Here is a 15,562-nt window from a genome sequence, read left to right as displayed (position 1 = left end):
ATTCAGTACTCTCCTCGTTATATCAGAATACCGATTTCTCAGGAATGCAGCATTCATATGACGAATCTCATCTGCTTATCCAAGCATAAAATTTCAGTTTCACACTTTGTCTATTTTGATTATTTGTTTTATCTGGTATGTTAATGAGTGTTATTTCTGCCACTGAAGTTTTACTTTTTTTTATTTGGTCTGCAATATATCTGCAATTGATTACTTTCCTTTTTTATGTTTACTATGTAAATCTGATAATGAAATGTGTGCCTGTCAGGTGACTGAAATATTTATGGGTATCATAAGGTCTATAGAGCCTCATGATAAAAGAGGTTATGAAATTTATGAAATCAACATTTCTACATCTACATCCATACTCCGCAAGCCACCTGACTGTGTGTGGCGGTGGGTATCTTGAGTACCTCTATCGGTTCTTCTTTCTTGTATTGTTCGTGGAAAGAAAGATTGTCAGTATGCCTCTGTGTGGGCTCTAATCTCTCTGATTTTATCCTCATGGTCTCTTCGCGAGATACATGCTGGAGGGAGCAATATACTGCTTGACTCCTTGGTGAAGGTATGTTCTCGAAACTTCAACAAAAGCCCATACCGAGCTACTGAGCGTCTCTCTTGTAGTCTTCCACTGGAGTTTATCTATCATCTCCATAACGCTTTCGCGATCCTGTAACGAAGTGCACTGCTCTCTGTTGGATCTTCTCTATCTCTTCTATCAACCCTATCTGGTACGAATCCCACACTGGTGAGCAATATTCAAGCAGTGGGCGAACAAGTGTACTGTAACCTACTTCCTTTGTTTTCAGATTGCATTTCGTTAAGATTCTTCCAATGAATCTCAGTCTGGCATCTGCTTTACTGACGATCAGCTTTATATGATCATTCCATTTTAAATCACTCCTAATGCCTACTCCCAGATAATTTATGGAATTAACTGCTTCCAGTTACTGACCTGCTATATTGTAGGTAAATGATAAGCGATATTTCTTTCTATGTATTCGCAGGGCATAACACTTGTCTACATTGAGATTCAATTGCCATTCCCTGCACCATGCATCAGTTCGTTGTAGATCCTCCTGCATTTCAGTACAATTTTCCATTGTTACAACCTCTCGATATGCCACAGCATCATCCGCAAAAAGCTTCAGTGAACTTCCGATGTTATCCACGAGGTCATTTATGTATATTGTGAATAGCAACAGTCCTACAACACTCCCCTGCGGCACACCTGAAATCACTCTTACTTTGGAAGACTTCTCTCCATTGAGAATGACCTGCTGCATTCTGTTATTTAGGAACTCTTCAATCCAATCACAAAATTGGTCTGATAGTCCATATGCTCTTACTTTGTTCATTAAACGACTGTGGGGAACTGTATCGAACGCCTTGCAGAAGTCAAGAAACACGGCATCTACCTGAAACCCGTGTCTTTGGCCCTCTGAGTCTCATGGACGAATAGCAAGAGCACACGATCGTCTTTTTTGAAAGCCATGCTGATTCCTACAGAGTAGATTTCTAGTCTCCAGAAAAGTCATTATACTCAAACATAATAAGTGTTCCAAAATTCTACAACTGATCGACGTCAGATATATAGGTCTATAGATCTGCACATCTGTTCGATGTCCCTTCTTGAAAACGGGGATGACCTGTGTCCTTTTCCAGTCCTTTGCAACGCTACGCTCTTCTAGAGACCTATGGTACACCGCTGCAAGGAGGGGGGGCCAAGTTCCTTCGCGTGCTCTGTGTAAAATCGAACCGGTATCCTATCAGGTCCAGCAGCCTTTCCTCTTTCCAGCGATTTTAATTGTTTCTCTATCCCTCTGTTGTCTATTTCTAAATCTACCATTTTGTCATCTGTGCGACAATTTAGAGAGGGAACGACAGTGCAGTCTTCCTCTGTGAAACAGCTTTGGAAAAAGACATTTAGTATTTCAGCCTTTAGTCTGTCATCTGTTTCAGTACAAGGAATAAAGACCATGGTACATCTTCACATTTTTCATATATTCAGAGTGTTTGCTCAAATGAAAGTCACGTAAATGGTACATAAAATTGTAGAAGCACTGTTATCGGGGACTTAAATCTCTGGATTTGTAATTTGACACTCTGCTTACTAAGGGACGTGTTTCTTTTGCAACCTCAAAAGTACTGTTTTAGGACGTGTGTTGCTATTATTTTGGTTGTCAAAACAGTAAAAATGGTCTCGTAAACTGACACACAGCCTGGAGAGTGGTGTGTTGACCACATGCCCCTCCATATCCATTTCCAGACAGTACCATTGGGCCTTAATGGCATATTATGGGGAAGTTATTTTTTTAAAGCAGTAAAAAAGATGTAGGGCTGTTGTATGAATACTTAGATTTGCAGACTTACAAATGGAGAATGTCAGGCTGATATCAGATTGTGGCTAGAGTTAATATCTCACAATTATGGAAAGCTCTTTCTTTCTTTCTTTCTTATTTTATTAAATATGTTTTATAAAACAGAATACCTTTTATTTTTGGTATTTTTCTTTCACTGTGTGTGATATTTTTTCATATTTTTTGTGGGTTTGAGCTCACATTTCAGTTTTAGTAGTTCAGTAGGAGTTCTGTGGAACAACTGAATGTTGATTGACTTTATTAACAGCTTATGCAGAAACATTGTTTAGCATCTAGTGTATATGATGATAATTGCATCATGAAAATAATATGAAATTTTCAGACATTAAATCTAGATATGAAAACCTATTATTTTATAGCGGAAGTGAATTTCTATGCTCTGTGATATGTATGTATAAAATTGTGTGTCAGTGGCGCCATTTGTGGGCAGGTGGGTGGCTGGTTGGGTGATTGAAATAGAAGAAAGAATCAGGAAAAAAATTCAAGTAAGAGATTTTTATCAGGGAATAGCACTAATTTGGCAGTATATTGCACTTGGTAATTTAGAAACCACATTTAAAATTTCCAGTTAAAAACTAAAATATTCTCTCATAACTGAGCAGCATGTTGCAAATTCAACTCTTCGTTTCATGCAGAAGTTTAGAAATAGTTCACTGAAGATTTCCATATTATGCTACAGACTGAATTATTGTGACCCTTGGAAGTATATTTGTTCTCTTGCACTACAAGCACTGTTTTCAAAACAGTTGTGAAGATTACATGACTGTAGTTATGTTCCCGTAGAATTATATTTCTCTCAAAACTTTTAAATGTTCCAGATGTAGATTATTAATCATTCACCTATTTGTTGCTCGCTGCTACAGTACAGTGCAACCTGGTATCTTAGAAATTGTTGTTTTGTAATGATACTGTATTGGCTTGAATTTTTATATTCCAGTAACATATTCAGTCTATGACCGTATCTCCTCCCCCTGACACTATTGCTGTGTAGTTGCTTTTATCACTCATAGATTCAGCTGAAATGGTGGTTGTTTTATGTTTTTGATGTTGTTGTAAGCATTGTTTCTTGCACGCAGCGTCTCTCTAATGGTGCCATCGAACCTGATTCTGATGTGGCACGTGTTCTTGAGCTGCAGAATACAGTAGATAAACAGGTGAGCAGTGGGAGTCACTCAATTAATTTTGTAAAACAGTGAAATCTGAAAACTTATACTACTATCTAAAATGAAGAGAGATTTTACTATTTCAGTAGTACCTTCCCCATGTGGAAAGATACTGAGACTAATAAAACTTTTTGTCTCGGTAACTATACAAGTAAAAAAGACCTAAAACTAATAATAATAAAGTGGTATTGCTTTAAACATTTTAATTAAATAATGATTAACTTATTGTGTTAACATATTGGTTTTGTACTTTGTGTTCAATAAAACGGTAATGTGGCTTTGCTTGTAATTAATTTTTGGTTATTTAGTGTGTGTGTGTGTGGGGGGGGGGGGGGGGTGGAGAGAGAGAGGAGAGAGAGAGAGAGGCGGGGGTGGGGGGGGGGGGGGGGGGGGGGCAAGAGGGGACTTTCGGAGTACATAAATATCATAAGACATACTGAACAGTAAACAGATAACTAACTCAATATCTCAGAATAAGCTAATGTCCAAATATATAATTTAACTCTTCATATGGCTTAAATAAAAAGTTAGCTCTTGTAAGAAATGTTTGTGTTCATGTAGCTACATTTTTCAGAATGTAATAAGCATATTAAAAGCCCTGAAGAAAGTGTATGTGACTCTCCATAATAAGAGTTAAAAGTATATTTGGTTGTGTCGTGAAATTATTCAGTTTCTTCAGATACCCTGGAATGTAAGTATACAAACTTAATGATGATACATGGCATGCAGTTATTGTTATTGCTGCACAGAGTTACAAAGCTGCCTGTCTTATTTTATTTGATTGTGTATGTTTATTTTTTTGCAAGAGATTTACTGTATTTAATTGTACTGTAATCAGTGTGTGTTTGTGTTTTAGCTGGTTGAAGTTGTTTATTGTCATTCGTACTACCTCTAAATTCCAAGTTAGTGAAGATATGTAGTTCAGTAACTTCCATTGAATTATTGGGATATTAAAATATGCATTTTTTTGTCTCAGTAAATTAATTCATATTTGGCATTGGTTGGAAAATACGGAACACTTATTGTATGAAGCTTAATCACACATCTCTGCAGCTCCTCCCTCCGTCCTGCAGCTTACCCCTCCCTCCTGGCAGCTCCCCCTCCCCCCGCAGCTCCCCCCTCCCCCCTGCAGCTCCCCCCTCCCCCCCTGCAGCTCCCCCCTCCCCCCCTGCAGCTCCCCCTCCCCCCCTGCAGCTCCCCCTCCCCCCTGCAGCTCCCCCCCTCCCCCCTGCAGCTCCCCCCTCCCCCCTGCAGCTCCCCCCTCCTCCCTGCAGCTCCCCCCTCCCCCCTGCAGCTCCCCCCTCCTCCCTGCAGCTCCCCCTCCTCCCTGCAGCTCCCCCCTCCCCCCTGCAGCTCCCCCCTCCTCCCCCTGTAGCTCCCCCTCCTCCCCCTGTAGCTCACCCCTCCCCCCACCTGCAGCTCACCCCTCCCCCCGCCTGCAGCTCACCCCTCCCCCCGCCTGCAGCTCACCCCTCCCCCCACCTGCAGCTCACCCCGGCCCCCGCTGCAGCTCAGCCCTGCCCCCTCCCCCCTCACAGCTCATCCATCCCTCTCCACTCCCCCCCCCCCCCCCCCCCCCCCCCGCAGCTCAACCCTCCCCCCATGCAGCTCAAGCCTCCCCCCCCTGCAGCTCACGCCTCCCCCCTGTAGCTCACCGCCCCCCCCCACAACTCATTCCCCCCCCACAGAATATCCCTCACCCCTGCAGCCCGCCCCTCCCCCTGTACTCCTCCCTTCCCACCTGCACCCCTCCCCTCCCCCATGCAGTGCATCCCTCCCCCTATGCAGCTCACCTCCCACCCCTGCAGCTCACCTCCCACCCTGCAGCTCACCTCTTCCGTGCCGTAACCTGCCCTTGTCCCACAGTAACTCGCCCCTGTCCCACCAAAACCCGCCCCATTCCCACCATAACCAGTCCCTGTCCACCACAACTCTCTCACTGCCACCAGTGTCCCTTGTTGCATTCCACCCACCTCCCCCCCTCCCCCCTCTGCCATTGCTCTTCTCCCATCAAACTTCTGGTCCCTGTCTGCTCATCCATTACATAAGAACAGTTCATATAACATGTTGGTAAATCAAAAATTGATTTTGCCTATTACTTTGACAGAAAGGCCTACAAAAAATGTAATGTAGTTGTAGAGAGCATAAAATTTGATTTTGTCAGCATCTAATATTTACACATTTTCTTTTTCACAGAGTGCAGAATTAAGTTCATGGCAAAGACGGGTGTCAGAACTGTCGGGTCGCATTTCAGAACTTGAGGAAACACTGGCAAAAACACAGAAGGAACTTATGAAAGCACAGGAAGCAAATTCAAAACTGCAGCGTGATCTTCGAGAAAATGTTGCTCAGAAGGAAGATCAGGTTGTTATTGCTTCTGAGAATTTTTCATTGTTTTTTCATCCACTTTGTGCTTCATATATTTCCTTAAGAGAATGGAAATACATTTTGTTTAATTTCTGAGTACCAAATTAATTTTTACTTATGTTCAAATGACCTGACTGTAAGTTGAATATAAATAAAATAGGACGATCCTGCAGTGTGTTTTTCTGTAACAAAGCATTACATTAGTACAAGTTTACAAGCAAATAGATTGCTGATTGTGGAAAACCACATTTCCTTGTGATTATAAACAACATGATGTTTGTTCTTAAATAAGACTGAACAGACAATTTTTTGGTTATAAGAATGAAACCTTAAGAAATCCATCCATATCGTAGTCACAAAAGAGTATCCCAACACAAATGCAAACCACATGTACTTCATGTAGACATAAATCCTACACTGAGATACCAGAGTAATTATTCATTATTTACACATATTATTTGTAACCAGCAACAGGTGTAAAAGAAGATCCCTTTCAGTTCAGTGCAGTCAAGATACAGATACAATCTGCATTTTAGATCAGTACATGTAATTAATTTTCAGAAAGATGTGCAGTATACAATATCATGCCACATGGCACCAATATCAGTTCATTAAAAAATAGTCAGTATTTTCAATGAAATTCTGCAAGAGCTGAAAACTGACACAAAAATTACGAACTTTAATCCTTATGCTGCTACAGAGCTGCTTGCCATAGGTTGTGCGAAGTGCAGTGTCTTTATGCCTAAAGTCAACTATCTGCGCCTGAGCCCTTCCATGGGGGGCAGCTTCCTGCCTGCTGAATAGCTCATGCTGGGCTCCTGCAGATCACTCTCTCCACTTTGTCTAAGCTCTTGGTGCTCCCAGTGACTGCAAAGAGATGAATCTGTGTAATTTTTTGTTAACTGACGCTACGTAGGCTAATATTGCTGCATAGGAACAATTGGGTCCATCTGTTGCCAGCATACTACTTCCTCCAGTTAGATGCTTCAATCTAAGAATCTTTCATCATTGGAATATTTTGTAAAAAGTGCAGTATGTATTGCCAATCATTTTCAGGTCCCTAAACAGCATTCATGAATTATAAACCATGATACACGAATGTAATTGTTCATGTTACATATGAATAATTTTGGGATTGTAAGAAATGCATATGTACAATTTTTGGTTTACCTGTGGAGTGTATGCTGTGTAATTACATCTGTTTCTCACCAGCATACTTCTTCATTTGCTGAGGTGCTCCAAAGTGAGAGAATTTAATTGTTTGAATATTTTTTACAATACTAAGTATGAAGTTTCATAAAATATCAAGTCTATTTCTTTGTCATCTGTACAGATGAAGTTGTCAACTGTTTGAATACTTTTTTACACCCATTGTATGTATTTTATGTCCTTCTTTTTAATCTGGGCTTTGGACCAGCTGTGGTGGAGTTAAAAATATATTTTATAATTTTCTTTACATTTTTTGCATTTCTGCCCTTCTTTTTTTAAATAATTAATTCACAGGTGTCAGTTAATTTCAACTATCAGTTTTAGTTCCTGAAGGTCAGTAACACTTATTTGTGTGATACATCTCGAAACAGGGTAAAACACATAATGGTACATTCCAAGTTTTGCATTGGTATCTGGTTCCTCAACACACTTCCTGTTTTGTGGAAACCATGTGCATTAACATACTTTTCTTCGAATGGTCACTTACGTTAATATCCGTAAAGTGCCTGGACCAATGATCACTTTTTAACTTGAACCATTAGAAGACAAATGGCAACAAAATAATAGAGTTGCTCAAATCCAGTATCTTTCCACTTCGACAGTTGAGGGAGCATGAATTGTGAAGTATTTGCCTTGGTGTATACATAAAATTAGTTCATTTTGCCTGCTATAAAATGAACCAGTTCTTCTGACAGGAATATCATGAAAAATGACAGAATGTCTGAGTCATTAACCAGTTGCCATTTGCACCATGAAGCTGACTCATAAAACAAATGCTTTAATTGCTGGAAGTTAGTTTGTTTACAATCAAAATTGTCACTAAGGTGAGCTTTTTTTTCTGAAGAATTTTGCTGTCTCTTTCTGATTCTTCAGATTCTGAATGTATGCTGATTGCACCTCTGGCCAGCCGGAGTGGCCGAGCGGTTCTAGGCGCTACAGTCTGGAACCGTGCGACCATTATGGTCGCAGGTTCGAATCCTGCCTCGGGCATGGATGTGTGTGATGTCCTTAGGTTAGTTAGGTTTAAGTAGTTCTGAGTTCTAGGGGACTGATGACCACAGCAGTTAAGTCCCGTAGTACTCAGTGCTGTACTAGTAGACATACAAGGGTGAGGACTATTACTTTGAAATTCTATTGAAGACTTATCACTACTACTGACATCAGAGAATTGACTTTCTCTGTTGCACCTAGTGAGAATCTATAGGATCTCTCTGTCTGTGCGACCATGATGTTGTGACATTTCTCTTGTAGAACAGAAGAACACAAAGTTAATGTTGGCAAAAACATGCAAAGCAAAGTCAAAATCTTCAGTGGAGGACCCCGGCGGAACACAGAACTCACTGGCTGATCAAAATTGCAGGAGGTACAAAGACTGGCATTAATTTGTAAACATAGTTCCAAGCAGTGTCACATGACAGTGGTAATACATAACTTTGTTATCCATAAATACATAATTGTCAGACCGCTCGTAAAAAGTAAGGAGATTTGCTATGTTTACAAAATTTATGTACACCCGCAAAAATGCATTGCTGCCCAGACTCGTGTCTGCTGGAACATCAGAGAATGCACTTTCACAGTCGCACATAGTGTGTGTCTAAAGGATCTCTCTGTCTGTTGACGATGGCATTGTGACATATTTCTTGTAGAAAAGAACAACATAAAATTAATAGTGACAGAAACACACAAAGCAAAGTCAAAATCTTTAGTGGAGAACCACAGCAACAAATGTAGATACACACTTGAACTACGCAGCCAAAACCCTTGAAAAGCTGCGGAAGAATGGTACAGAAATTCAGCCTTGTTTGTCAACACTCCTAGAGCCTGCAGATGCTTAATCTTGTCTGCAGCAGTGAGAAGCCTGGTAGAACAGGACATGTAAACATATCATTAGCGCTCAACGAAAACCCAGAGACCATGCTTCCTTACATCCACACCAACTGGGGAACAGCAGTCAAAGGGTTAATTGCAAACTGAATGCCACATTTCATTTTATCAGCTTTTAATATTTTCTTATTTTTATTTTTCTAATGATCTCAAAGGATGTATGATTTCTTACAATTATGGATGATAAGTGAAACGTAACAGAAATACCTTAAGATAAGTTTTGTGTGGTTTGCGTCCATCACTTTTGAGTATACAATCAGAAGTGTTGAGTGAGACCCCACTCAAAACTTAGTATTATGGTATTTGTTAGACACACATTATTGTTGCTGATGTTACTGTTAATAACAACAACAATCATCATCTTGTTTTATTTAATTTTAATTGTTTATGGTTTATGGCTGTGTTTTGTTTTTGTGGAAATCAGTGACTGTACCAACAGTAATTTAGTGGAACCCAGCACGGATTAAGTTTATGACCCCCCCTCCCGTATCATCAACTTAGAATGAGAACCTCATATCTCAAAAATATATTTTTTATTGCATTATTAGTTTGAAAACCTCATATCTTAACTATTAGTAAGCCAATGAGCACTTATAATTTATGTGTTGCACTCTAGTGGGTAAAAAAGAAATCGTGTATATTGTTGGACAACTGTAATAAGTGAGAAAACCACACATAACTTTTTCTGAGGTATGAGGTTTTAATTATAAGCCAACGACATATTGCCAAACATTGGATGCTGTTATCTTGAAGATGACCATATCTTTTCTCATCAAATTTGAAATTATTGTTTTAAGTTTCATGTTAACAATTTTTCCTACATTTTAATGGCCTTCTCATCAATGTAGTTAGCTGCAGCTTCTGAATTGCAGTTTTCAAAAACCGATATGTATTTATTAGCATTCTTTACTCCTTTGACCTTAATGCAATATATTATTTTCTATTTTCAGGAAGAAAGAATAGCAACTCTTGAAAAACGGTACTTGAATGCACAGAGAGAATCAACTTCCTTGCATGATCTAAATGAGAAACTTGAACAAGAGTTACAGCACAAGGAAGCACAACTAAAGGTATGTCATGTTATCATGTGACAATTAGCTTTGTACCGATACATGTGTAAATGACTGTTCTGCTAATATCTATTTTTAGTACTGCTGCTACAGTTATTGTCCTAACTGTTCTGTATAATTTTATTTACTGTACAATATGCTGACTGAAATTATATTGGTATTATTGTGCTCTTTGAGATCTGAGAATGATATGTCTACCTGCTTAATATACACTACACAACAGCTGTTGTGGCAGTTTGGTGATAGTTTTGTGATGTAATGTGTCTTAGTATGCCAGTGGTAGGTTAGCTGCACACTAAATGAGGTGACAAAAGTCATAGTGTACCTCCTAATATCATATCGGATCTCCTTTTGCCTGATGTAGCGCCACAACTGAATGTGACTTGGACTCACCAAATTGTTGGAAGTCCCATGTAGAAATACTGAGCCATACTGCCTCCATAGCCATCCATAATGGTGCAGCTGTTGTCAGTGCAGGATGTTATGCATGAACTGACCTCTTGATTATGTCCTATAAGTGTTCTACATTTACATCTACATGGATACTCCGCAAATCGCATTAAGTGCCTCGCAGAGGGTACATCGAACCACCTTCGCAATTTTGTATTATTCCAATTTTGTATAGCTTGCGGAAAGAACGAACACCTATATCTTTTCGTATGAGCTCTGATTCCCTTATTTTACTGTGGTGATAGTTTCTCTCTATGTAGGTTGGTATCAACAAAATATTTTCGCATTCGGAGAGAGTTGGTGTTTGGAATTTCATGAGAAGATTCCGTCACAACGAAAAACGCCTTTCTTTTAATGATGTCCAGCCCAAATCCTGTATCATTTCTGTGACACACTCTCCCATATTTCGCGATAATGCAAAATGTGCTGGCTTTCTTTGAACTTTCTCGATGTACTCCGTCAGTCCTACCTGGTAAGGATTCCACACGGCGCAGCAGTATTCTAAAAGAGGATGGACAAACTTAGTGTAGGCAGTCTTCTTAGTAGGTCTGCTACATTTTCTAAGTGCCCTGCCAATAAAATGCAGCCTTTGGTTAGCCTTCCCCACAACATTTTCTATGTGTTCTTTCCAATTTAAGTTGTTCATAATTGTAATACCTAGGTATTTAGTTGAATTTATGCCTTTTAGATTAGACTGATTTATCGCGTAACCGAAGTTTAACGAGTTTCTTTTAGTACTCATGTGGATGACCTCACACTTTTCGTTATTTAGGGTCAACTGCCACTTTTCGCATCATTCAGATATTTTTTCTAAATTGTTTTGCAGTTTGTTTTGATCTTCTGATGACTTTATTAGTCGATAAATGACCAGCAAAGTGCCTACACTCTGCCTTAGGGAACACCAGAAATCACCTCTGTTTTACTCGATGACTTTCCGTCAATAACTACGAATTGTGACCCCTCTGACAGAAAGTCGCAAATCTAGTCACATAACTGAGACAACATTCCATAAGCACGCAATTTCACTACAAGCTGCCTGTGTGGTACAGCGTCAAAAGCCTTCCGGAAATCCAGAAATATGGAATCACTCTGAAATCCCTTGTCAGTAGCACTCAATACTTCTTGCAAATAAAGAGCTAGTTGTGTTTCACAAGAACAATGTTTTCTAAACCCACGTTGACTGTGTGTCGATAGACCGTTTTCTTCAAGGTAATTCATAATGTTCGAACACAATATATGTTCCAGAATCCTGCTGCATATCGACGTTAATGATATGGGCCTGTAATTAAGTGGATTACTTCTACTATCTTTCTTGAATATTGATGTGACCTGTACAACTTTCCAGTCTTTGGGTGCGGATCTTTCATTGAGTGAACAGTTGTAGGTGATTGTTAAGTGTGGAGCTAATGCCTCAGCATACTCTGGAAGGAACCTAATTGGTATACAGTCTGGACCAGAAGACTTGTTTTTATTAAATGGTTTAAGTTGTTTCACTACTCTGAAGATAATTACTTCTTCATTACTCATGTTGGCAGCTATTCTTGATTCAGATTCTGGAATATTTACTTCGATTTCTTTTGTGAAGGCATTTCGAAAGGCTGTGTGTAGTAACTCTGGTTTGGCAGCACTGTCTTCGATAGTATCTCCATTGCTATTACGCAGAGAAGGCATTGATTGTTTCTTGCAGCTAACGTACTTCACATACAACCAGAGTCTCTTTGGATTTTCTGTGAGGTTTTGAGACAAAGTTTCATTGCGCCAACTGTTATAAGTTGCTTGCATTGAAGTCCGCACTAAATTTCGATCTACTGTATAAGATGGCCAATCTTGGAGATTGTGCGTCTGTTTAAATTTGGCATGTTTGTTTCATTGTTTCTGCAACAGTTTCTGACTCGTTTTGTGTACCAAGGAGAATCATCTCCTTTGTTTGTTAATTTATTTGGTATAAATCTCTCAATTGCTGCCGATACCATTTCTTTGAATTCAAGCTGCATCTAGTCTATACTTATATTCTTAATTTGGAAGGAGTGGAGAATGTCTCTCAGGAAGGCATCAAGTGAATTTTTATCTGCTTTTTTGAATAGGTATATTTTTTGTTTATTTTTGGAGGATTTGGGGGTTACAATATTCAATATCGCTACAACAACCCTGTGTTCACTAATCGCTGTATCCATTTTGATGCTCGTTATTTGCTCAGGATTATTTGTTGCTAAGAAGTCGAGTGTGTTTTCACAACCGTTTATTATTAACGTGGCCTCATGAACTAACTGCTCGAAATAATTTTCAGAGAATGCATTTAGCGCAATTTTGGATGATGTTTTACGCGTAACTCCAGAATTATATATGTATTTGTGCCAACATAGCGAGGGTAAATTAAAGTCACCATTAACTACAATTGTATGAGTCAGGTATGTGTTTGAAATCAAACTCAAGTTCTCTTTGAATCTTTCAGCAACTGTATCATCTGAATTGGGAGGTCAGTAAAAGGATCCAATTATTATTTTATTCTGATTGCCAACAATGACCTCTGCTCATACTAACTTGCAGAAACTATCTACTTCAATTTTGCGACAAAATAAACCACTACTAACAGCAACAAACACGCCACCGCCAACTGTGTTTAGTCTGTCCTTTCGGAACACTGATAGGTTCTTCACAAAAATTTCAGCTGAGCTTATCTCTGGCTTTAGCCATCTTTCAGCGCCTATAACGATTTGAGCAACAGTGCTTTCTATTAGCACTTGGAGCTCTGGTAATTTCCCAAAACAGCTACGACAATTTACAACTGTTATACGAATGGTTCCTGTATCTACGTTCTTCCTGTGTTTGGCCTGCACCCTTTGTGACTGACGCCCTTTTTGTGTTTTTCCGAGACCCTCTAACCTAAAAAAAACTGCCCAGTCCATTCAACACTGCCCCTGCTACTTGTGTAGCCACCTCCTGCATACATTGGACACCTGGCCTATTCAGCGGAACACAAAACCCAACCACCCGTTGGCACAAGTCGAGGAATCTGCAGCCTACATGGTAGCAGAACCATCTGAGCCTCTGATTCAGACCCTCCACTCGGTTCTATACCAGAGGTCCACAATCGCTCCTGTCGACTATGCTGCAAATGGTCAGCTCTGCTTCCATCTCGCAAGCAAGACTGGCAGCCTTTACCACTTCTGTTAGCTGCTCGAAACCAGAGAGAATCTCTTCTGATCCAAAGAGACACACATCATTGGTACCGACTTGGGCAACCGCCTGCAGTTGGCTGCACCCTGTGCTCTTCATGGCACCCAGGAGGACCCGTGCCACATCTGGAATGACTCCACTCGGTATGCACATGGAGTGCACATTGGTTTTCTTTGCCTTCTTGGCAGCCATGTCCTAAGGGGCCCCATAATGCGCCTAACGTTGGAGCTCCCAACTATCAATAACCCCACCCTCTGTGGTTGTCTGGATCTTGCTGGCTTAGAGGTTTCCCCTGAAGCAGGACAGGTGGCAGCATCTGGCTCAGCGATAGTGTCAGCTACAGACAGCACCTGGAACCTGTTTGTCAGACAAACTGGGGAGGCCTTACGTGCAGCTGCCTGGGAAGTCTTTTGCCACCTGATCCGCCCCTGGGCGACCTCCCACTCGACCACAGGTGAGGGGTCAACCTCAGTGTGAGCAGTAAGTGGACTGGCCACCAGTGAGGACTGATCGGTGGACTCGGACATGCTGGACATCCGTTGGATCCCCACGGCCGGCCCATAACAGTGGTGCCATCCACTGCAGCCTCAAGTAAACCCGCAGAAACTCAAAGAACTAAACCATTAAAGCACATTGATGATATTATAAAATTCCCTCCTGGTTAGGAACTTGTAAAAGTCACAATATCGGTTACTTCCCTGTTGCTGCTTGTGTCTCGGCCGGCTACTGTTGACTGACTGACGGAATTCATGTTGGGTGATCTGGAGGCTATTCACTGAAATCCTTCAGAATGTTCTTTAAACCTGTCATGAGTAGTTGTGAACTGGTGTCATGGCACATTGCCATCCATAATAATTCCATCGTCATTTGGGAACATGAAGTCCATGAATGGCCTCAAATGGTTTCTTACTACCCGAACATTTACAGAGCCCACACTATTATGGAGCCACAACAGAGCATAGTGCTCTGTTGACAACTTGGGCCCATACCTTTGTGGGTCTGCATCACATTCAGACCTAACCATCATCTCTTACCAACTAAAATCAGGACTCATCTGACCAGGTCACGGTTTTGCAGTAGTCTATATCATCATGAGCCCAGGAGAGGTGCTGCGGTAATGTCATGCTGTTAGCAAAGGCACTTGCGTCAGTCGTCTGGTACCATAGCCTACAACTGCGAAATTTCATTGCACTGCCCTTACGGATATGTTTGTCATCCATTCCACATTGATTTCTGTGATTATCTCATGAAATGTTGTTTGTCTGTTAGCACTGACAACTCTGTGCAAACACCACTGCTCTCAGTCGTTACGTGAAGGCCGTTGGCCACTGCACTGCCACGATGAGCGGTAATGCCTGAAATTTGGTATTCTTGACACTGGATCTCAGAATATCGAATTCCCTAATGATTTCTGAAATGCAATGTCCCATGCATCTCGCTACAAGTACCATTCCGTGTTCAAAGTCTGTTATTTCCCATCATGCAGCTGTAATCATGTTGTAAACCAGCTGAGAGCAAATAAAAGCTATGCCAGTGCTCTACCATTTCATACCTTGTTACACAATACTACCAATATATGGGCATATTGCTATCGTATGACTTTTGTCACCCCAGTGTAAATAGGTGTAAGGAACCTTTATTGACTGGTTCCATGAGAAGCTGTCAATCAAAGGTATAAGCCACAACCATTATATGTCTAGGATTATGCACCAGGTTAATTTAAGTTAGAACTGCCCCATAAAATTATTTGCAGAAAAAGCAAATGTCAGATGGAGAGTAATTGGAAGAATCATTAGAAAAAGTGATTACCTATGGAGGAGGCAGCTCACACATCTCTCTTTTGACCAGTCCTCGAGTATTG

The 15,562-nt window shown here is 40.6% G+C and overlaps 1 protein-coding gene across 1 annotated transcript in view; it reads left to right on the top strand.

The window, feature by feature from the left end:
- LOC124722553 (liprin-alpha-1) overlaps positions 1 to 15,562 on the top strand; it is a 410,311-nt gene that overhangs the window by 191,205 nt on the left and 203,544 nt on the right. Inside the window, exons 7-9 of the mRNA XM_047247695.1 lie at positions 3,458 to 3,535; positions 5,741 to 5,908; positions 9,955 to 10,074. Of these exons, the coding sequence (XP_047103651.1) occupies positions 3,458 to 3,535; positions 5,741 to 5,908; positions 9,955 to 10,074 (366 nt within the window). The remainder of the gene's footprint in view (positions 1 to 3,457; positions 3,536 to 5,740; positions 5,909 to 9,954; positions 10,075 to 15,562) is intronic.

This window comes from Schistocerca piceifrons, chromosome X (genome assembly GCF_021461385.2).
Source record: "Schistocerca piceifrons isolate TAMUIC-IGC-003096 chromosome X, iqSchPice1.1, whole genome shotgun sequence".
In the NCBI taxonomy this organism is placed as follows: Eukaryota; Metazoa; Arthropoda; class Insecta; order Orthoptera; family Acrididae; genus Schistocerca; species Schistocerca piceifrons.
The sequence above is the reverse complement of the archived record's forward strand: the minus strand, read 5'-3'. Positions and strand labels throughout refer to the sequence as shown.